The following is a 23,092-nucleotide window of genomic DNA, read 5'->3' as shown; positions in this document are numbered from 1 at the left end:
ATATACAGTGTAGCAGGACGTTAAAACTGAAGAGTGAAAATTATTTTTACTTCTACCATAGAAACGATGTATGTATATGCGAGGATGATACAAAAAATCATTAAGTTAACTATTGTTGGTTTGGTTGGTTTGTTGTTTAACGCCGAAATCAGCAATATTCCAGCTGTATGAAGGCGGTCTGTAAATAAGCAAGCCTGGACCAGCCAATCCAGTGATTAATATCATGAGCGTCGATCTACTCAATTCGGATTGATGACATGCATTAACCAAGTCAGCGAGCCTGACCACCCGATCCCGTTAGTTGTCTTTTACGACAAGCATAGTCACCTTTTACGGCAAGCATGGGTTGCTGAAGACCTATTCTACCCCGGAATCTTCACGGGTCTAATTTAACTATTAATTTATAAAGGAAGTACAAAACAAATAAAGAACTTACATTTTACACTTGGCCTGATCGTGTCAGAGATGTCATGACTTCACCTTTTAATCTCTGAATGACGTCAAATATACATAATTATTTTTAAATACGTCAAGATTTCGTGCTGTTCGTCAAAAAGCGAATCAAGTAAAGTTTTGTGCACAGTCACCAAAATAGCTCTTGATTTCAATTTTCTTTTTCAAAATATAAATGTTAAGAGTAATTGCACTAAAAGAGTGTTCCGTTTTGGATTGGTGTAACTTAACAAGACAAAGAATACATGTAGAGTCGAGATCGTTTATATCAATAAAACTGATAAGTAGAATCAGTTTTTAACCTCACGGTTAGATATTGTGAGCAACGTACGGTATGGGGGTACGGATATAACCAAGTCACCGAGCCTGACCCGAGACCCTTCAAGTTGCCTCTTACGACCAGCGGACCGCCTCTGTGGTCTAGTAGTGGAGCGTCCGCCCGGAGAGCAGAAGGTCTGAGGTTCGATCCCCGGCCGCGTCATACCAAAAGACGTTAAAAGATGGTACTTGTTGTTACCCTGTCTGGCGCTCGGCATTAAGGGGCAAAAACAAGGACTGGTCGGCTCAGAGTCAGTATACTGTGTCTGAGTGGGGTATTCATGTTAAACTGCGGCATGGTATCTCAGTGGGCTAGCACTATAAATCGGCATCCGGACTAGTACAAGCAGCCACACACACACACACGTACATGGACGTCGTTATATAAGTGCAATAATCTTGGACGCGACGTTAAACCCCATTTCACCTCACCTCACCTCACCTCGAACCCACTGTCATAGAACACCTTAATATCTGCACGGTGAATTGCGGTACCTCAGACCAAGGGACCGTCCATGCCACGAAAATGTGAAAGGTAAAACACACCTTCGATTCTTTCAATTACTGTTAGCTTTTATCGGCTTGTAAACATCTTCATGAGGTATTTTTGTCTTGGTATTTCTGTGGTATTTAAACAAATAACTCAACAAAACTTAAGAATTTAATACCTTTAATACAAACACCACATCAATTATTGTTCAATCAGCAGTAGGACCTAATCATATTTCTGTATGATATCTTCGATCCAGTCAAGGAAGGAGGAGACACGGGTGTATACTCCGGGGGCGTTCTTCTGGCCACACCCGATGCCCCAGGACACGACGCCCGCTATCTTCCACACTCCACCCCTCCGGCACACTAGGGGGCCGCCAGAATCTCCCTGGAACAAGACCAGTGATATGTCAGAGATCCGTGGACAGGACACCCTTTTTTTAGATGCATATGCCATCACTGCTCCTATACAATAAAGCTCCTATATTGTTCAGTCCTCGGCATCAATGACCTGACACGCGTCTTTGGCGCCCAACGAGTATCTGGCAGACATCAATGTAGTGTCATGACTGTGAACGTGGACTCACCTGACACGCGTCTTTGCCGTCCCGCGAGTATCTTGTAAATATCAATGTAGTGTCATGATTGTGGGCCAGGACTCACCTGACACGCGTCTTTCCCGCCCCGCGAGTATCTTGTAGACATCAATGTAGTGTCATGATTGTGAACCAGGACTCACCTGACACGCGTCTTTGCCGTCCCGCGAGTATCTTGAGGACATCAATGTAGTGTCATGATTGTGAACCAGGACTCACCTGACACGCGTCTTTGCCGTCCCGCGAGTATCTTGTAAATATCAATGTAGTGTCATGATTGTGAACTAGGACTTACCTGACACGCGTCTTTGCCGTCCCGCGAGTATCTTGTAGACATCAATGTAGTGTCATGATTGTGAACTAGGACTTACCTGACACGCGTCTTTGCCGCCCCGCGAGTATCTTGTAGACATCAATGTAGTGTCATGATTGTGAACTAGGACTTACCTGACACGCGTCTTTGCCGTCCCGCAAGTATCTTGTAGACATCAATGTAGTGTCATGATTGTGGGCCAGGACTCACCTGACACGCGTCTTTGCCGTCCCGCGAGTATCTTGTAGACATCAATGTAGTGTCACGATTGTGAACTAGGACTTACCTGACACGCGTCTTTGCCGCCCCGCGAGTACCTGGCAGACATTAATGTTGTATCACGATTGTGAACCAGGACTTACCTGACACGCGTCTTTGCCGCCCTGTGAGTATCCGGCACAAATGTTGGAGGTGTGGATGTGGCTTCCCATGTAGTAGGAGCAGAGCTTGTTGTTCATGATGGGCACGTCCACCTCCTGCAGGTAACGCTGGATGTGACCCTCTGGAACACGGAAGGATGGTGGGATTCAAATTGATACCTATCATTACTTGTTAAAGAATCTAATTGGCTAGATGCCGTATTGTGAAAACCCATACAAATCATCTGGCCAGACCACAGTGATGAGTGGGTGAGTGAGTTTGGTTTAACGCTGCTTTTAACAGTATTCCAGTTATATCACGGCGTGTCAGCTTAATGTGGGAGGAAAACCCGAAGTGATGCAGGTCTAAGACGTATACAACTTCGCTGAAAGCCACGAGGACGGGTATGGTGCTGACAAAACCTAGAAATATAATCAGGGCGAACCGGGATGCGAACCCACAATCATAGGTTTCTGGCGTGCCCAAGGGACGCAACTCTGCACAAACGAATCGCGGCGCCTTAGACGGCTGGGCAACCGTGCCCCGGGGTAGTGATGACTATGCGTCAATCAAATTAGCATATCAATTGACCGTACTTTTCTCTTGTTTGTAAACGAAAGCGCGTATTCTGGAATCTGAGCAATCCGGGCAAGTGAAAGCCCTTCAGTACGCTTTGTTTTGTCAGATTGTTTTACATGAATATATAGATTTGCGTGGATCGATGCTTATGATGTCAATCACTGGATTGACCAGACCCGGTTATTTACAAATCTTCAGCAACCAGGGAGAGTACTCCCTGCTTCATCTACAAAACCCGTACGAAGCGTTCATAGCTGGATTGCCAGTAGGGGTGGGAATGCAATTTGTTCAACTATACAATGGGGGCGGTCGGGTAGCCTAGTGGTTAAAGCGTTCGCTCGTCACGCCGAAGACCCGGGTTCGATTCCCAACGTGGGTACAATATGTGAAGCCCATTTCTGGTGTCCCCCGCGGTGATATTGCTGGAATATTGCTAAAAGCGGCGTAAAACCATGTTCACTCACTCACTCAACTATACAAAGGAAACACTCGATGTTTACCCGAATATGCCGCTCCCCATCCTGTGACTGTACACACCAACCCATCAAAGGTCTCGTCTCTGTCAGGTAAACAAGCCGCCCTGGTGTCTTTGTGTTTTGTGTCCACCCTCTTGGCCAGCTTGACCATGGCGACGTCGTTGGAGTTGGTGCTGGAGCTGTATCCGGAGTGTGTGAACACACGGGCTGCGTCGATCACTTGGCTGACCTGGACGTTGTAGATGTCGTGAAGGCCGATGCCGACTGTCCAGTAGTTGCCGTAGGTTCTACAAAGCGAATGAGTGAGGTTTTACGCCGATGTTAGCAATATTCCAACAACAACGTGGGACGATACGTTGCATACATTGAGGATGTGAGAAAGTAAGAGGGACCCCTTGTAAACCTGAAAGAAACAAACGTAGAGTGAGTGAGTATGGTTTTACGCCGCTTTTAGCAATATTCCAGCAATATCACGGCGGGGGACACCAGAAATGGGCTTAACACATTGTACCCATGTCGGGATTCGAACCCGGGTCTTCGGCGTAAACAAACATGGAAGATATTAACAATGGACTTTGTTCGAAATGTGACCGTTCCCCTAGCAGTGAATGGGTACCCGGTAGGATGAGATGGCAATGTGGTTGTTAACCTTCTTGCACCTGAGAGGCGGCTTTGGGTGTATGCTCCCCAGGGAGCTGAGAATCGTTGTTGAATGAATGAATGAAAGCACACTGATCCAGTGACAAGATAATAATAGCGCTTTGAGACCTGTCTGATTTGGAAATATTTATTTCTTCAAAAATACACACCATCATGATTTAAATCATTCTTGACATTACACACAGGTCCTTACTTAGCTGTACCGTACACATACTATTTGATGCTCCTGCTGTTTGATTGAGTTCAGCTTTGTGATAAATATATATGACCCTTAATAAAAACGCATTTGTATTTTGATAGTAACTTTATTTTAGTTAAGATAATGTTGGAAGTTGAGTTAGTGAGTGAATTGGGTTTAAGGCCGCTTTTAACAGTATTCCAGTTATATCACGGCGTGTCAGCTTAATGTGGGAGGAAAGCCCGAAGTGATGCAGGTCTCAGATGTTTACCACATCGGTGAAACCCACGAGTATGATGCTGACAAACCTAGAAACAATCTGGGCGAACCGGGATTCGAACCCACAATCATAGGTTTCTGGCGTGCCCAAGGGACGCAACTCTGCACAGCGAATCGCGGCGTCTTAGACAACTGGGCCACTTATGCCCCAGCAATGTTTAAGTAACGAAGACTGCATACACTGTCCCTGGTTCGAGTGACTTACTGCTGGAAGCAATGGGCCGCAGTCAGTACCCACTGGTCCTGGATGAGGGTCCCTCCACACAGATGCTGACCCTTGTACCGTAGCGACACCTGGAGGAAAAAGGGGGGAGTCATTCATACACAGTTCCATCATTTTTATCCGACACCCCGTGGGATGTCGGGGTTAGAACAGGTCACCAGTAACCCACGATTGTCATACGAGTGGACTAAATACCATCCTCGTAATGCCGTCTAATGCTTTGTCTCGTCCAGATTCGACCATTTACACCCGCTGTAATATTGCTGGAATAGTGCGGCGGTTAACAACATTCACTCACTCCCATTGGATGCTCTGGTCTGAAGGATGGTTTGATATGGTTTGCCTGGCCCAGATACACGTGTGTCCACTAGCCCAGAGCGTTAACTGTTACCTGTTTGCCTGGCCCAGATACACGTGTGTCCACTCGCGTTAACTGTTACCTGTTTGCCTGGCCCAGATACACGTGTGTCCAATCGCCCAGATCGTTAACTGTTACTTGTTTGCCTGGCCCAGATACACGTGTGTCGACTCGCCCAGATCGTTAACTGTTACCTGTTTGCCTGGCCCAGATACACGTGTGTCCAATCGCCCAGATCGTTAACTGTTACCTGTTTGCCTGGCCCAGATACACGTATGTCCACTCGCCCAGATCGTTAACTGTTACCTGTTTGCCTGGCCCAGATACACGTGTGTCGACTCGCCCAGAGCGTTAACTGTTACCTGTTTGCCTGGCCCAGATACACGTGTGTCCACTCGCCCAGATCGTTAACTGTTACCTGTTTGCCTGGCCCAGATACACGTGTGTCGACTCGCATTAACTGTTACCTGTTTGCCTGGCCCAGATACACGTGTGTCCACTCGCCCAGATCGTTAACTGTTACCTGTTTGCCTGGCCCAGATACACGTGTGTCCACTCGCCCAGATCGTTAACTGTTACCTGTTTGCCTGGCCCAGATACACGTGTGTCCACTCGCCCAGATCGTTAACTGTTACCTGTTTGCCTGGCCCAGATACACGTGTGTCCACTCGCCCAGATCGTTAACTGTTACCTGTTTGCCTGGCCCAGATACACGTGTGTCCACTCGCCCAGAGCGTTAACTGTTACCTGTTTGCCTGGCCCAGATACACGTGTGTCGACTCGCCCAGATCGTTAACTGTTACCTGTTTGCCTGGCCCAGATACACGTGTGTCGACTCGCCCAGAGCGTTAACTGTTACCTTTTTGCCTGGCCCAGTTACACGTGTGTCCAATCGCCCAGATCGTTAACTGTTACCTGTTTGCCTGGCCCAGATACACGTGTGTCCACTCGCCCAGAGCGTTAACTGTTACCTGTTTGCCTGGCCCAGTTACACGTGTGTCCACTCGCCCAGATCGTTAACTGTTACCTGTTTGCCTGGCCCAGATACACGTGTGTCGACTCGCCAAGATCGTTAACTGTTACCTGTTTGCCTGGCCCAGTTACACGTGTGTCCAATCGCCCAGATCGTTAACTGTTACCTGTTTGCCTGGCCCAGTTACACGTGTGTCCACTCGCCCAGATCGTTAACTGTTACCTGTTTGCCTGGCCCAGATACACGTGTGTCGACTCGCCCAGATCGTTAACTGTTACCTTTTTGCCTGGCCCAGATACACGTGTGTCGACTCGCCCAGATCGTTAACTGTTGCCTGTTTGCCTGGCCCAGATACACGTGTGTCCACTCGCCCAGAGCGTTAACTGTTACCTGTTTGCCTGGCCCAGTTACACGTGTGTCCACTCGCCCAGATCGTTAACTGTTACCTGTTTGCCTGGCCCAGTTACACGTGTGTCCACTCGCGTTAACTGTTACCTGTTTGCCTGGCCCAGTTACACGTGTGTCCACTCGCCCAGATCGTTAACTGTTACCTGTTTGCCTGGCCCAGTTACACGTGTGTCCACTCGCCCAGATCGTTAACTGTTACCTGTTTGCCTGGCCCAGATACACGTGTGTCCACTCGCCCAGATCGTTAACTGTTACCTGTTTGCCTGGCCCAGATACACGTGTGTCGACTCGCCCAGATCGTTAACTGTTACCTGTTTGCCTGGCCCAGTTACACGTGTGTCGACTCGCCCAGAGCGTTAACTGTTACCTGTTTGCCTGGCCCAGATACACGTGTGTCCACTCGCCCAGATCGTTAACTGTTACCTGTTTGCCTGGCCCAGTTACACGTGTGTCGACTCGCCCAGAGCGTTAACTGTTACCTGTTTGCCGTGTGTCCACTCGCCCAGAGCGTTAACTGTTACCTGTCTGCCGTGTGTCCACTCATTGTACGTACCTGCCAGGGGTACTCGTGGGGTTCAGCAGGACCTCCTCCCACAATCCTGTGATTGTGACCCACTAATGTGACGCCACAGGTGCCTGTAAACATAGGGTATGCTGTGAACATAGGGTATGCCCGGAACATATTGATACGCTGTGAATATAGGGTATGTCCTGAACATTTTGTATGCTGTGAACATAGGGTATGCTATGAACATAGGACATGCTGTGAACACAGTGCATGCTGTGAACATAGGTTATGCTGTCAATATAGGGTATGCCGTAAACATATGGTATGCTATGAACATAGGGCATGCTGTGAACATAGGCTATGCTGTGAACATAGGGCATGCTGTGAACACAGGGTGTGCCGTAAACATAGGGTATGCTATCAACACAGGGTATGCTATCAACACAGGGCATGCTATCAACATAGGGCATGCTGGGAACATAGGGCATGCTGCGAACATAGGGTTTGCTGTGAACATAGGCTATGCTATGAACACAGGGTATGCTGTGAACATAGGGTATGCTGTGAACATAGGGTATGCTGTCAACAAAGGGCATCCTGTGAACACACTTAAATCCTTATATTCCAAAACTTAGCCTTACAAAATCTCAAAAAGAATTCATTTTTTACGGACCATCCCGGGTACAAAACATACAGCAGTTAAAAACAAAATCCAATACAGCCCAAAGAAATTCATTCTGTACCTGTGAAGATCCGGGTTACAATATGTCTTCAGCAACCAATGCTTGCCGAAAAATGCAACTGTGCTTGTCGTAAGAGGCGAATAACGGGATCGGGTGGTCTGGCTCGCTGACTTGGTTGATGCATGTCATCGTATCCCAATTGCGTAGATCGATGCTCATGATGTCCATGATGTGATATTAAAATCCAATAAAAATATAACGCTTACGTGAATCTACACTGGCGCCAGATGAGTTGGTTGGTAGTGCTGGGAGTATAGGTTGGCTGTTTGTAGTATGATGGTTTGGTCCGGTTACATGGCTGCCTGATCCGGGTCCTAGAATCGATCCTCCAGTGCCCGGATGATATAAATCAGGATGGCAGCAGAGTTTAAGAAAACCGCAGTGGCTGAATGAAAGCGCGTCACCACTTCGACACGGCTCTGTGTAGTTGACACAGTACCCCTTGTAAATGGTTTCACAATCTGCAAGAGATTTCAGTGAAACCATGCTCATGATATCAATCACTGGATTGTCTGGTCAAGACTCTGGTCCAGACTCGAAAGGGGTCACCCATCCAACTACTCCCCACGACCACCGTTGCTTATCTTCACCTCACCTGTGACCTGTATGCAGGACCACGTGCGAACACATCCTCGTCACACATATCTTCACCATTTAATGTAGTCACATGCGTCATAAAACTAAACACTTAAAAGAAATGATATAGTTGTTTGTTTGTTTGTTTGTTTGTTGTTTAACGCCGCACTCAGCAATATTCCAGCTGTATGACGGCGGTCTGTAAATAATCGAGTCTGGACCAGACAATCTAGTGATTGATATCATGAGCATCGATCCACGCCATTGGGATACGATGACATGCATCAACCAAGTCAGCGAGCCTGACCACCCGATTCCCTTCGTCGCCTCTTACGACAAGCATAGTCGCCTTTTACGGCAAGCATGGGTGGCTGAAGACCTATTCTAACCTGGATCTTCACGGGTCGCTTATGAAAATAGGGGTATGGATAAAGCAAACAATGTGTTTTTATGGCTTACACTAAGTAATGACATTTACCTGTCTGATGGGGTTTAGTTACCGAAGTGCCGGGCGGCCGCTGGTTGATGGGGGAGGGCGTGGTAGGTGCGTGGTGACCCCCGCTGAAGTGGTGTCGTGGGTAGCAGCAGTACGTCATGAACCCACAGCGAGGGGTGTAGGAGTGAGTGTATCCCCCCGGGCAGGTCTCCGTGTACCGAACACATATGCCACCAAAGTCCAGTCGGCAGTCTGGCAGGCAGAAGTATCAATGTATGGACGTAGGTTAGACACAGACTACAACTCTATGTACACTGACATGCATAGAAAATAGAGCAACCCATGCTTGCCGTAAAAGGCGACTATGCTTGTCGTTAGAGGCGACGATCGGGATCGGGTGGTCAGGTTCACTGACTTGGTTGATGCATGTCATCGTATCCCAATTGGGTTGATCGATGCTCATGATGTCAATCACTGGATTGTCTGGTCCAGGCTCGATTATGTACAGACCGCCGTCATATAGCTGCAATATTGCTGAGTGCGGCGTTAAATAAAAAACGACCAAACAATCAAACATAGAAGATAAATACCTATGAACAAATAGATGTGGAGTGATTATATTGTATTATTACTGTCGGCATGGTCACGGGAGCAGAATCTTCAATGAACATGTTGAGATCTAGAAACATTAAATGGACCGAAAGACACAATTCCTGGGAATCTTTGACGGTAAAGACATTGCACATGCTGTTCTGGGGATGTGATATATAACTGGCAGGTTCTCTTGACCGACATGGGCCGTCGGGTAGCCTAGTGGTGAAAGCGTTAGCTCGTCACGCCGAAGACCCGGGTTCGATTCCCGACATGGGTACAATGTGTGAAGCCCATTTCTGGTGTCCCCCGCCGTGATATTGCTGGAATATTGCTAAAAGAGGCGTAAAACCATACTCACTCACTCACTCTTGACCAACATACCCTTGCTCAGAATTTCTTACATGATACACAAATGCCAAGACTTAGATGGGACCACCGTCAAATCGTCTTCGGACGTCTGACGGCGGGGTTATGAATGTGACTAGGGCGACCATCAGCAGGTTCTGGATGCCACACAACACCGTGGGAAATGTCTCTGATAGGCTTAAACTTACCATCCTGCACAGGACCGTTAAATTACACTCCAATACTTCGGCATAAGTTTGTATTCAAAAAACATACATCACCATAATACCCTTTTAAAGGCATGATTAATAACCCTGCATTTATCCCGGATTAAAAACGCGTGTTTAAAAGTATTAATTACTCATTTTGATATGCCGTAATCTGACATTTAAGTAAACAAATATTGTGTTGTTTTATCCATGTAATTGTCATAAGTTGTAAAGGCGTGTAAGCAGATCAAACGCGAAACTGCAGGGGCGAGGCGATTCTTTTTCAGGAGCCGATAGTTTAGAGTGGGTTCTATGATGTTCCCTCCTTTCTCTAAATTTAAATACATCACAACTTTTAGACTTTGATAAAACATTCTTTTGAATAAAAAAAAATAAAAATTAACAGAACAAAATATGCGAGCATCTCCAAAGCTCTCAAAATATTAAAACTACAAAAGGCATTTACCATTGAATCCTGAGGCCAAAGACACAACGGCCACCAAAATTGTGAGACGCTCCATCGTTACTTGACTGTCCACCTTCATTGAGCTACCTGGATTGAGGAGATCGCAGGCTGTGTGCGGGTATAAACCCCCCCTGGGTGAGATACAGCACGGCCCGAGACAGGTGGGCAGTGGCCGGCGTTCACAACTCTGATGTTACAAAACTGACCTTTCCACACAGAGTTCAGCCACTCGATATATGATAACGCTGTTTTGTTCACCGATTTCTTCCAAATTTCTACTGAATAAATACGGTAAATATAAAACGTCACACTGCAAACATGAAAACGTCGGGTTGTTTTCGTGTATGGTCCTTGGACAGAAAAACGACGTTTTTTGGACGCTTTCAAACCGTCGTTTTTCCGTCAAGATAACGTCGTTATTTGACATCGGAATTTACTTGGAGAGAACGATCTCATCAAGCACCTCCCTTTCTTTATTGACATCTGGGATTCGAACTCTTTCCACAAACGTATGAACAAATAAAGAAAATCATATATAAACCACAGTTTTATTGTTTCTATATGTGATCTAAATTAGGATTTGTTGTAAACAAAATTATATCGTACAGTCCCTGGATCAGCTGATGATGTTGTATATCCACTGTGTGTAGCTGGAAACCCTGGTGTAGACCCCCGGGAACCTGCTGTCCCCACACTGCTTCCCCCACGACACCACACCTGTCAGGTGCCACACCCCCTGTTCCACGCAAGCGAGGGGGCCTCCAGAATCGCCCTGATGAAAAGCCATATGGAAGTTAATCATTCGTAGGTCCGTATTTGCACTGAACTCACATACACATCTTGTATTAGTTAAGTTAAACCGTTCCCCGTTATCGTTGCTCACAATATCAATCACTGGATTGTTTGGGCCAGACTCGATTGTTTACAGCCACGTCATATAGCTGGAATATTGCTGAGTAGGGCGTTAAACAAACAAACAAACAAACAAACAAAAAACAAAGAAACAAAGAAACAAACAAACAAACAAATCATATTATATAAGGCCATAACGTCGATAATGACCCTTCCAGAATAATAGATTGTCTATATCATATCGGGTCAATGGCGTAGACATCTTCAACTCCCCACACCCCCTCCCAAATTACATGGGGGCATCTCATTACATCGAGAAAACACGACAATGTCCCTTCTAGAGTTCCTTATGTGGGTTCCCACACGTTAGACAGCTGATTGAAATAAGCCATTCGAGTTAATGTGTTTTCATGAAGTAAGCATATCCTACACTGTCAAGGCACAGTCATGTTCTTAGGCAGAAAACAATATCGATGTGACGTTAGTGAGTGAGTGAGTTTGGTTTTACGCCGCTTTTAGCAATATTCCAGCAATATCACGGCGGGGGACACCAGAAATGGGCTTCACACATTGTACCATGTCGGGAATCGAACCCGGGTCTTCGGCGTGACGAGCGAACGCTTTAACCACTAGGCTACCCGACCGCCCCGATGTGACGTTAACCTTAAACTCACACAATCTTTAAAGTTATTCATTACTCAGAGCGCTCCCTCCCTCCCTCCCTCCCTCACTCACTCACTCACTACAGGCGACTGACCACTCACTACAGGCGACTGACCAGGTAGGGGCAGTAACAATGTAAATCCCGGCTGATATGAAGTTATTCATTACTCTGAGCGCTCAATCGCTCGCTCGCTCGCTCGCTCGCTCACTCCCTGCCTTCCTCCCTGCCTCCCTCCCTCACCCCCTCACTCACTCACTACAGGCGACTGACCCCTCACTACAGGCGACTGACCAGGTTGGGGCAGTAACAATGTATATCCCGGCTGATATGAAGTTATTCATTACTTTGAGCGCTCAATCGCTCGCTCGCTCCCTGCCTTCCTCCCTGCCTCCCTCCCTCACCCCCTCACTCACTCACTACAGGCGACTGACCAGGTTGGGGCAGTAACAATGTATATCCCGGCTGATATGAAGTTATTCATTACTTTGAGCGCTCAATCGCTCGCTCGCTCGCTCGCTCACTCCCTGCCTTCCTCCCTGCCTCCCTCCCTCCCTCACTCACTCACTCACTACAGGCGACTGACCACTCACTACAGGCGACTGACCAGGTTGGGGCAGTAACAATATATATCCCGGCTGATTGGGTGTCGGCGTTGCTCATAGTACTACCCACTGCTGGTCCAGAATCTTCCCGACTCTGTGACAGCATTCATAGCAATATAAACTGTACCTCGCAAGCGTCGTTTCCCCCTCCACCAGCACACATGTTGTTGTCGAAGATGGTGTAGTCAACGCCGGCGTAGTCCGTCCTACATTTAGCCAACGGTACAATGGACACACCAGCTTGCTTCAGATAACCGGTGTCCTTGTGACCTTGACAAAAGGAACATTTCTATTAGACACTAGTCTCACACAATAGAGACATATAAGCTTGCTTCAGGTAACCTATGTCCTAATGACCTTGGACACAGGAACATCACTGTTTTTTGTTTTGTTTGTTTGTTGTTTAACGCCGCCCTCAGCAATATTCCTGCTATATGACGGCGGTCTGTAAAGTAATCGAGTCTGGACCAGACAATCTAGTGATTAACATCATGAGCATCGATCCACACAATTGGGATCGATGACATGCATCAACCAAGTCAGCGAGCCTGACCACCCGATCCCGTTAGTCGCCTTTTACGACAAGCATAGTCGCCTTTTACGGCAAGATAGGGTTGCTGAAGACCTATTCTACCCCTGAATCTTCAAGGGTCGAACATCAGTGTTAGACACACGTCTCATATAATACAGACACGAAAGTGTACTTCAGGTTACCGGTGTCCTGGTAACCATGGACACAGGAATATTTCTATTAGACACGCGTCTCACACAATACAGACACATGCGCTTGCGTCAGGTAACCGATGTCCTGGTAACCATGGACACAGGAACATTTTAATTAGACACGCGTCTCACACAAACCAGACACATAATCTTACTTCAGGTAACCGATGTCCTGGTAACCATGGACAAAGGAACATTTCTATAAGACACACGTCTCACACAAACCAGACACATAATCTTACTTCAGGTAACCGATGTCCTGGTAACCATGGACACAGGAACATTTCTATTAGACACACGTCTCACACAAACCAGACACATAATCTTACTTCAGGTAACCTATGTCCTGGTAATCTTGGACACAGGAACATTTCTATTAGACACAAGTCTCACACAATACAGACACATAATCTTACTTCAGGTAATCGATGTCCTGGTAACCTTGGACACAGGAACATTTCTATTAGACACAGGTCTCACACAATACAGACACATAATCTTACTTCAGGTAATCGATATCCTGGTAACCATGGACACAGGAACATTCTATTAGACACACGTCTCACACAATACAGACACATAGTCTTACTTCAGGTAACGTTGTCCTGGTAACCGTGGACACAGGAACATTTCTATTAGACACAAGTCTCACACAATACAGACACATAATCTTACTTCAGGTAACCGATGTCCTGGTAACCATGGACACAGGAACATTTCTATTAGACACACGTCTCACACAATACAGACACATAGTCTTACTTCAGGTAACCGTTGTCCTGGTAACCATGGACACAGGAACATTTCTATTAGACACACGTCTCACAAAATACAGACACATAGCCTTACTTCAGGTAACCGATGTCCTGGTAACCCTGGACCCAGGAACATTTATATTAGACACACGTCACGGTATTCGAACCCACAACCATAGGTTTCTGGCGTGCCCAGTGGACGCAACTCTGCACAGCGAATCGCGGCGCCTTAGATGACAAGTTCACCGGTGCCCCCTTGATTTATCGAAAGGTAACTGCTTGAACTAGGCATGGTGTGTGGGAAGGTTTTCTTGCAGTGACACGCAAGACGTTTGACACACAGGATAAGTAAAAAGCGCCAGGCTAGCAAGCGCCAGGGGCTGAGATCGTATCCCGCTAGTTACCGGGTTGTTATTCAGCCTTGGGACCAACAATGTTTACAGTTCTTTACAGAGTTGTCACTATCCATTGTGTAAAGTACATACACCGTGTGCACTCAAAAAAAACAACTCGTCCGATGGTAGATGACCAGATGATGGAAACACGAACACGTACACACATCCGAAACACATGTGTCAAAACGTGTGGTGTCAACCCGGGGCAAGTGACATAGTTCAAATGTGCCTCTGTTCTCCCAGCAAGGAATGGGTGACCGATATGTGAGATGGATGTAAAAGCCCTGCTATATGTACAGCGCCCGTAGACAGCTTGGGCTGTATACTCCCAAGGGAGTTGAGAATGATAACTGGAATGCAAACGGATCCACTGGTCGGGGACAAATAAAACCGCATTTGAGCAGATACTAGTAGCTGGATATGATATGATATGATATGATATTATATGATACGAGATAGGATAGGATAGGATAGGATAGGATAGGATAGGATAGGATAGGATAGGATAGGATAGGATAGGATAGGATAGGATAGGATAGGATAGGATAGGATAGGATAGGATATAATATATGATATGATATGATATGATAGGATAGGATATATGATATGATATGATATATGATATGATAGGATATGATAGGACAGGATAGGATATGATATGACATGATAGGATATGATAGGATAACTTTCCTCACCATGAGTCTCTCCCCATCCAGACACAACACAGTCGGTGCCCGAGTTGGCTGATTTGGGGAGACAAATCGGCCTGACGTTGTTGTTGAAGGCAAACTGGCTGTTGATGCGTATCAAAGCTATGTCATTTTGGCCACTTATCTTCTGCAACGTTAAGGTGTGTAATGTTAATCTTGTGCAACATTCACATCGCGTGGTACTCATGTAATTTGAAATAAACATTATGTTTTCTACTCTATCAAAGACCTATGGTTAGTTTCAAACCTGGGTCTATATTGTTTTCTGCGTGAAGTACATGTATATAGGTTTAAACTTGAAGTGCTTTATATTCAGAACTTTCGGAAGTAGAAACATATCAAACTGTATCTTGTTTAAATTAGATACAGACATAATCAAACGAGTAATTCCCATCTGTTCCACTGGATACTTTTCCTTATTCTTGAAGCTTGCAAGAGGATAAGTCAATACATTCATCGATTGGTACGTTTTATTGTGTATTTGGTGAGTGAGTGAGTGAGTTGGGTTTAACGCCGCTTTTAACAGTATTCCAGTTACATCACAGCGTGTCAGCTTAATGTGGGAGGAAAGCCCCAAGTGATGCAGGTCTCAGGCGTTTACTGCTTCGGTGAAACCCACGAGCACGGGTATGGTGCTGACAAACCTAGAAACATAATCGGGGCGAACCGTGATTCGAACCCACAATCATAGGTTTCTGGCTAGCCCAAGGGACGCAACTCTGCACAGCGAATCGCGGCGCCTTAGACGACTGGGCCATCCGTGCCCCCTGTATTTGGTGAGAAAAAGTACGTGAATCTGTACTTTACTGAGAAAGTGTTATCCAAAATATAACATTTGTTGTATTTGGTTATGATTTAACGAAAATACAAAATCAAAATAAACCTGTTTTCATTCCTACTACAGCGTCTAAATGTCACTTCAGGATATTTTCCGTATATGACTTAACACAGTGAACCATTCGCCACTCATCGCCACTCATCGTCATAGTGCTATGTTGATGTAAAACCAGGGTGTCGAACCCGCTTCTGTTTGGGCGATACATCTTCCTGAGGCAAGGGAGTTCACTGACTTTAAAAGTCCAGATACCACCTTTGCCGAACTAGGTTGGAATTATGAAGTTATACTTTGGGCTGGACCAACGAGTCTATGCATAGTCCAATCGAAATCGCGTAACGAAATCGACATCTGGTTCGTACACTGTCGTGCAGATTTCGGTCGATTGCAGGGTTTGCAAATCGGCGTTAACAGATATTTTCCAAATCTTTTTATGTTTTATAATCAAGATGCTCCAAGATTTGATTCACTTCGCGAAGCAAAACCTTTTTTATCGCAATACAGATTTTGATTATTGATCAGATCGTCTTGACAGGGCGTCGCCATTTTGTTTGAAGCAAATACAAGTGATATGAGAGGTGGCATCTGATTGGCCAATAGTAGGGACATAGCAGGAAAATTACTCGTAATAGCCACTGGTGGCGCTTCGGTTGCGCCTAGAGATTCCAAGGGCAAGGGTGGAAACAGGACTTTTACAGTCAGTTATCTCCCTTGCCTTGGAAAAATGCGGCGATATTGTTCGCCTTACATGATATATGGAGATACTGGTATTCGAGTTCACGATGTCTCGCTGTATATCTACATATATTACCAACATTAAACTCTGGATGGAGTAAGATGCTATGAATGCTGTAGTATTGCTCTGTCCCGTCATAGGCCTCTGTGTTGTACTCTCCGGCCCTCACCATGTAGCCTCCCGCATTGTCAGCACTGGCAACACATGGCGGAAACACAATCAATATAACATACGTTCTGAATAAATAATTACAAAAATGAATATAATTTGCTTTGAATATTGGTAATACGTTGCCATACATATGGAATTTGTTTTACTTTTAATCCGAGCAATATGTTTATGTTTATTTATTTTTTATCAAAGAACTCTATTTCCAACTCAAATAAAAGAAGTTAACTGCCACTTGAAAAATTTAACTTGCCCCAAAATATTACAAACGGTTTCAAAACGTTTCTAAGCTGAAAACAGTCGCTAAAACACTGCAAAATTAAAGTAAAAAAAACACGACTATGATACACGGTGGTGGTAAAAAATGAAGAATACAATAATGGCTATTCGATGGTGATGTATTTGATGCAGGTATCATACCTCTAGTTGTGTTTGGATACCGTTTGTAATTTGTGGTTCAAGTCCAAAGCTACTTCTTGCTCCTTCATCAGATGAATGCAAAGTAAGTGCATAGAGTACTATATACATATCATGATGTTCACACAAGACAAGGCGGGATGAAAGTACAAGGATAACTATATAATGACGAAGCCGATGGGATAGGATTATAATATAATATCGCTATAAAAATATGTGTCATGTATTCATGTACTCCCAACTTCTAAATGCCTATCTGAGACAAATATTTAAGGTTTTCTTAGAAATAATGTTACAGTAAACTACGGTTATAACGAACACGCTTATAACGAATTGACGGATATAACGAATTTATTTTTTGGTCCCGGCCATTGCTGTATATATGCTGTATATATGCTTATAACGAACTACGGTTATAACGAACTAAAAATAGCAGTCCCTTTGAGTTCGTTTTAACCGTAGTTTACTGTAATTGAAGACGTACTGTTGCATGCAGTGGGCAGCGGTGAGGAGCCACGTATTCGCGATGATTGCTCCCGAACACACATATTTGTCGTTATACGTTATATAAGCCTGCGAAGAAAGGAAGGACATATTGGTGTGGATAGCGTTAGCATGTGATTTTGAAAACCCACTTTGTAAATATTCACTTCTGTCTCAGGTTGTCGGCTCTTGTGGAGGACCCATGTGGAACCAACATTCCACTGCTAGTCACAAGATGCGACTAAATTGGGGATTTCGCGGCAGAGTTGGTCACTACCCACCCTTGCTGGTTGCAACAGGCGACTTTATGGAGCGGGTGGTCAGGGTCGCTGACGTGTCAACGTGGCACCGCGATGTGGGTCATTGCTCATGATGTCAGCACCTGAATATCTAGTCCACAAGCCGTTATTTACTAGGTTACAGGTCGCCATGTTGCTGGAATATTGTTTATTGCGGCTTTAAACAGCACACACATACACACACTCGCATTCACACGTACACACACACGAACACACACACACGTACACACACACATACACACACGAATACACACACGAACACACGCGCGCACACACACAGACACACACAGACAGACATATACACGTACACACACACACTCACACTCAAACCCACACCCACACACATACACGTACACACACTCACTCACACACCTACACGTACACACGCTTACGCTTACGCGCACACACGCACTCTCTCTCTCACACACACACACACACTCACACACACACGTACAGACACATGCGCACACTACCACATACACACACACTCAAATACAAACACACATACACACACACACACACACACGTACACACACACACGAATACACACACGAACACACGCGCACACACACACAGACAGACATATACACGTACACACACACACTCACACTCACACCCACACACATACACGTACACACACATACACACGTACACACACTCACTCACACACAAACACGTACACACGCACACGCTTACGCGCACGCGCACACACGCACTCACACACACACACACACTCACACACATACTCACACACAAACACGTACACACGCACACGCTTACGCGCACGCGCACACACGCACTCTCACACACACACACACACACACATACAGACACATGCGCACACTCACACATACACACACACTCAAATACAAACACACATACACACAGACACACACACACACACACACACACACAAAAGATATAAGATTAGTTTTTAACACACACGGAACATCCATACATCAGAGTAATGGCGAATCTGCAATCGTAACCAATGACCACTGGATACTGGTACACCTAAGGGACGCAACTCTGCATAGCGTATGTCTTCCGACATTACACACCAACTATATACTGTAACGTGAAACAATGAGAACTATATACAGTAGCATAACGCCGATATCACTACTGAGCCAGGGTAGTCTTTAAATTCAACATCTACTCCTCTGACACAGCTGAGGATACAAACACACAAGGTTGATGAGTGAGTGAGTGAGTTGGGTTTAACGCCGCTTTTAACAGTATTCCAGTTATGTCGCGGCGTGTCAGCTTAATTTTGGAGGAAAGCCCAAAGTGATGCAGGTCTCAGACGTTTACCACTTCGGTGAAACCCACGAGCACGGGTATGGCGCCGACAAACCTGAAAACATTATCGGGGCGAACCGGGACTCGAACCCACAATCATAGGTTTCTGGCGTGTCCAAGGGACGCAACTTTTCACAGTGAATCGCGTCGCCTTTGACGACTGGGCCACCCGTGCCCCCCAAGGTTGCTACTCCACCCACCTGCCAGGGCCATTCCCCGGGTACAGACCGCGACCCCCCGACGATTCTCCTGCCGATGATGTGCCCACCAAGCACTCTGGTTCCGCATTGTGCTAGGGGAAATAACTCTGATGAGACACTCGGTGTGAAGGCGTTCAAAGATGCAACAACATACACAATCTTATTTACTTCAAGATATTATATGAGTGAGTGAGTGTGGTTTTACGCCGCTTTTAGCAGTATTCCAGCAATATCACGGCGGGGACACAAGAAATGGGCTTCACACATTGTACCCATGTCCGGAATCGAACCCGGGTCTTCGGCGTGACGAGCTAACGCTTTAACCACTAGGCTACCCGACCGCCCTCAAGATATTATATGAACAGGTCGGGGTAAGATATTGATAACCCATGCATCAAGTTTTTTCTAGATAATTATGTTTTGTGGGTTGCAAGGTCCAGTATAACAAAAGAAACGTGAGTTATCTCCCCTTTGCTGGTTAGGTGCAGAATTGCATTATCTCCATATTTGTGATAAGTCACATGTATGTAGTGCCATCTTGGCAAGACCGTGACAAGCCAGAAAATCATGGCCGAACGCATGCTTTCTGAAGAGGATGTTTTGAGAGAAATCTCAGGTCTAAGTGAAGACTAATATTTTTATAAATTATCAAACTTTGAAAATCAATTATCTCAAAAGTAGGTTTGTGTGGATTATCACTATTTTACCCCGACCCATTCATATTTCACGCATGAATACAAGCCAAAATAGGGAATAAATGACATGAATATGTATGTATGACTTACTTGGATTGCTATACTGGATGGATTGTGTTCGAATAGCAGTTGCTACATCTGTCGAGAAAAAACAGTGCGATAAATGACATACGAAGTCCTTCACAAGCGAAGAATATGTTGTAAATAAGAGATCGTGGTATACCCTGACACTTCATTCTGTGGATTTTGTCTTTGCAAGCATCTGTCTGTTCCTGTGGTAAAATTGTTTATGTAGGTTTGAATTGAGTGAGTGAGTGATCATGAGTGAGTGAGTTGGGTTTAACGCCGCTTTTAACAGTATTCCAGTTATATCAGCTTAATGTGGGAGGAAAGCCCGAAGTGATGCAGGTCTCAGACGTGAACCAGTTCGGTGAAACCCACGAGCACGGGTATGGTGCTGACAAACCTAGAAACATAATCAGGACGAACCGGGATTCGAACCAAAAACCATAGGTTTCTGGCGTGGCCAAGGGACGCAACTCTGCACAGCCGAGAATCGCGGCGCCTTAGACGACTGGGCCACCTGTGACCCCTCAAAATGGGATATAACACATGCAGGTCTAATGATACTGCATAAGATAGTGCAAGGGGTCACCTATTGTAGGCTGTGTCAAGGGGTGTTGTCCAACACAACACAGGTGGGCGTGGCCGTGTTGATGATGGCAGTCGGCGGACCGAAATATATGATGGCAACCACTGTGATGAGAAGAGCAGGTTCCACCGTGTTGTCGACACTCATCTAGAATCAGGTATAGTTATGAATATTTCTGCTTCATTATCATAAAAGTAAACTAAACCCTTGAGACGATTCCTGGGTAGACAAGGTCCCAAATACCCCAAGAACCGTCTTTAATGAGTGAGTGAGTGAGTGAGTGAGTGAGTTGGGTTTAGCGCCGCTTTTAACAGTATTCCAGTTATATCGTGGCGTGTCAGCTTAATTTTGGAGGAAAGCCCGAAGTGATGCAGGTCTTAGACGTTTACCACTTCGGTGAAACCCACGAGCACGGGTATGGTGCTGGCAAACCTAGAAACATAATCGGGGCGAACCGGGATTCGAACCCACAACCATAGGTTTTTGGCCTGCCCAAGGGACACAGCTCTGCACAGCGAATAGCGGCGCCTTAGACGACTGGGCCACCCCTGCCCCCTCTCTTTAATGAAGACAGAGGTTATAATGTGTAATATTGATGAGTTTGTGTCCTCGTGTCCCAATAACATGTGTCATTAATAGTACCTACCACTAATTGTCCAGTCCGAATCGATTACCTGTATTCCTACTTGGTGCAGCCTGAATATTGCTTTCTACGGCTAACAAGAACACTGACCCACAGTAACCTTTTGTCTAAATTTGTGCGTAGCTTTATCATTAACGTATAAACACCAGGACAGAAACAGGCTAACGTGCAAGTGTTTCCCCCGATCACACTAACACTAGGACAGAAACAGGCTAACCTGCAAGTGTTTCCCCCGATCACATAAACACCAGGACAGAAACAGGCTAACCAGCAAGTGCTCCCCCCGATCACATAAACACCATGACAGAAACAGGTTAACCTGCAAGTGTTCCCCCCGATCACATAAACACCAGGACAGAAACAGGCTAACCTGCAAGTGTTCTCCCCGATCACACAAACACCAAGACAGAAACAGGCTAACTTCCAAGTGTTTCCCCCGATCACACAAACACCGTGACAGAAACAGGCTAACTTCCAAGTGTTCTCCCCGATCACACAAACACCAAGACAGAAACAGGCTAACCTGCAAGTGTTTCCCCCGATCACATAAACACCAGGACAGAAACAGGCTAACCTGCGAGTGTTTCCCCCGATCACACAAACACCAGGACAGAAACAGGCTAACCAGCAAGTGTTCCCCCCGATCACATAAACACCAGGACAGAAACAGGCTAACCTGCAAGTGTTCTCCCCGATCACACTAACACCAGGACACAAACAGGCTAATCTGCAAGTGTTCTCCCCGATCACATTAACACCAGGACAGAAACAGGCTAACCAGCAAGTGTTCCCCCCGATCACATAAACACCAGGACAGAAACAGGCTAACCTGCAAGTGTTCCCCCGATCACACAAACACCAGGACAGAAACAGGCTAACCTGCAAGTGTTCTCCCCGATCACATTAACACCAGGACAGAAACAGGTTAACCTGCAAGTGTTCCCCCCGATCACATAAACACCAGGACAGAAACAGGTTAACCTGCAAGTGTTCCCCCGATCACAGAAACACCAGGACAGAAACAGGCTAATCTGCAAGTGTTCCCCCCGATCACACAAACACCAGGACAGAAACAGGCTAACCTGCAAGTGTTCTCCCCGATCACATAAACACCAGGACAGAAATCTACCTTTGATCATACAAACACCAGACCATTAGCAAGCTAATTGCAAATCTTCTCTCGATCACACTAACACCGGAACTGAAACAGACTAACCTGCAAGTTGTCTCCCGATCACACCAACGCTGAACAATATGGCCGCAATATAAAGAAGAAGGGCTGCCATACTGTTAGCTACGTGTTTGATCTCATCCACTTCGTGATTCGCAATATAGAGATAAGCACCTTTCACCGCTTAGTCTTTGAATACACTCAGAGTAATATATAAGATTACTGCATTAAACCAGAATTCAATGAA

At 45.8% G+C, this 23,092-nt stretch overlaps 2 protein-coding genes across 2 annotated transcripts; both read right to left on the bottom strand.

Annotated features, from left to right (window-relative positions):
• Positions 1–1,465: 1,465 nt before the first annotated feature.
• LOC139460327 (mast cell tryptase-like) lies at positions 1,466–10,622 on the bottom strand. Its single transcript, XM_071241818.1, has 8 exons — positions 10,544–10,622; positions 8,972–9,181; positions 8,124–8,378; positions 7,220–7,302; positions 4,910–4,998; positions 3,612–3,874; positions 2,535–2,674; positions 1,466–1,651 (listed from the first exon to the last, which is right to left on the bottom strand). The coding sequence occupies exons 1-8, from the start codon at positions 10,620–10,622 to the stop codon at positions 1,487–1,489; spliced, it is 1,284 nt and encodes a 427-aa protein (XP_071097919.1). The 3' UTR covers positions 1,466–1,486.
• Positions 10,623–11,131: 509 nt separating this feature from the next.
• Positions 11,132–23,092, bottom strand: LOC139460649 (trypsin-1-like). The gene is made up of 9 exons (XM_071242119.1): positions 22,891–23,092; positions 21,035–21,178; positions 20,470–20,517; positions 19,685–19,776; positions 17,885–17,973; positions 16,895–17,009; positions 15,230–15,371; positions 12,789–12,931; positions 11,132–11,315 (listed from the first exon to the last, which is right to left on the bottom strand). The coding sequence occupies exons 1-9, from the start codon at positions 22,958–22,960 to the stop codon at positions 11,160–11,162; spliced, it is 999 nt and encodes a 332-aa protein (XP_071098220.1). The 5' UTR covers positions 22,961–23,092; the 3' UTR covers positions 11,132–11,159.

The sequence above is a fragment of the Haliotis cracherodii genome, unplaced genomic scaffold, assembly GCF_022045235.1.
Source record: "Haliotis cracherodii isolate W230 unplaced genomic scaffold, xgHalCrac1.p SCAF_14, whole genome shotgun sequence".
NCBI classification, from domain to species: Eukaryota; Metazoa; Mollusca; class Gastropoda; order Lepetellida; family Haliotidae; genus Haliotis; species Haliotis cracherodii.
The sequence above is the reverse complement of the archived record's forward strand: the minus strand, read 5'-3'. Positions and strand labels throughout refer to the sequence as shown.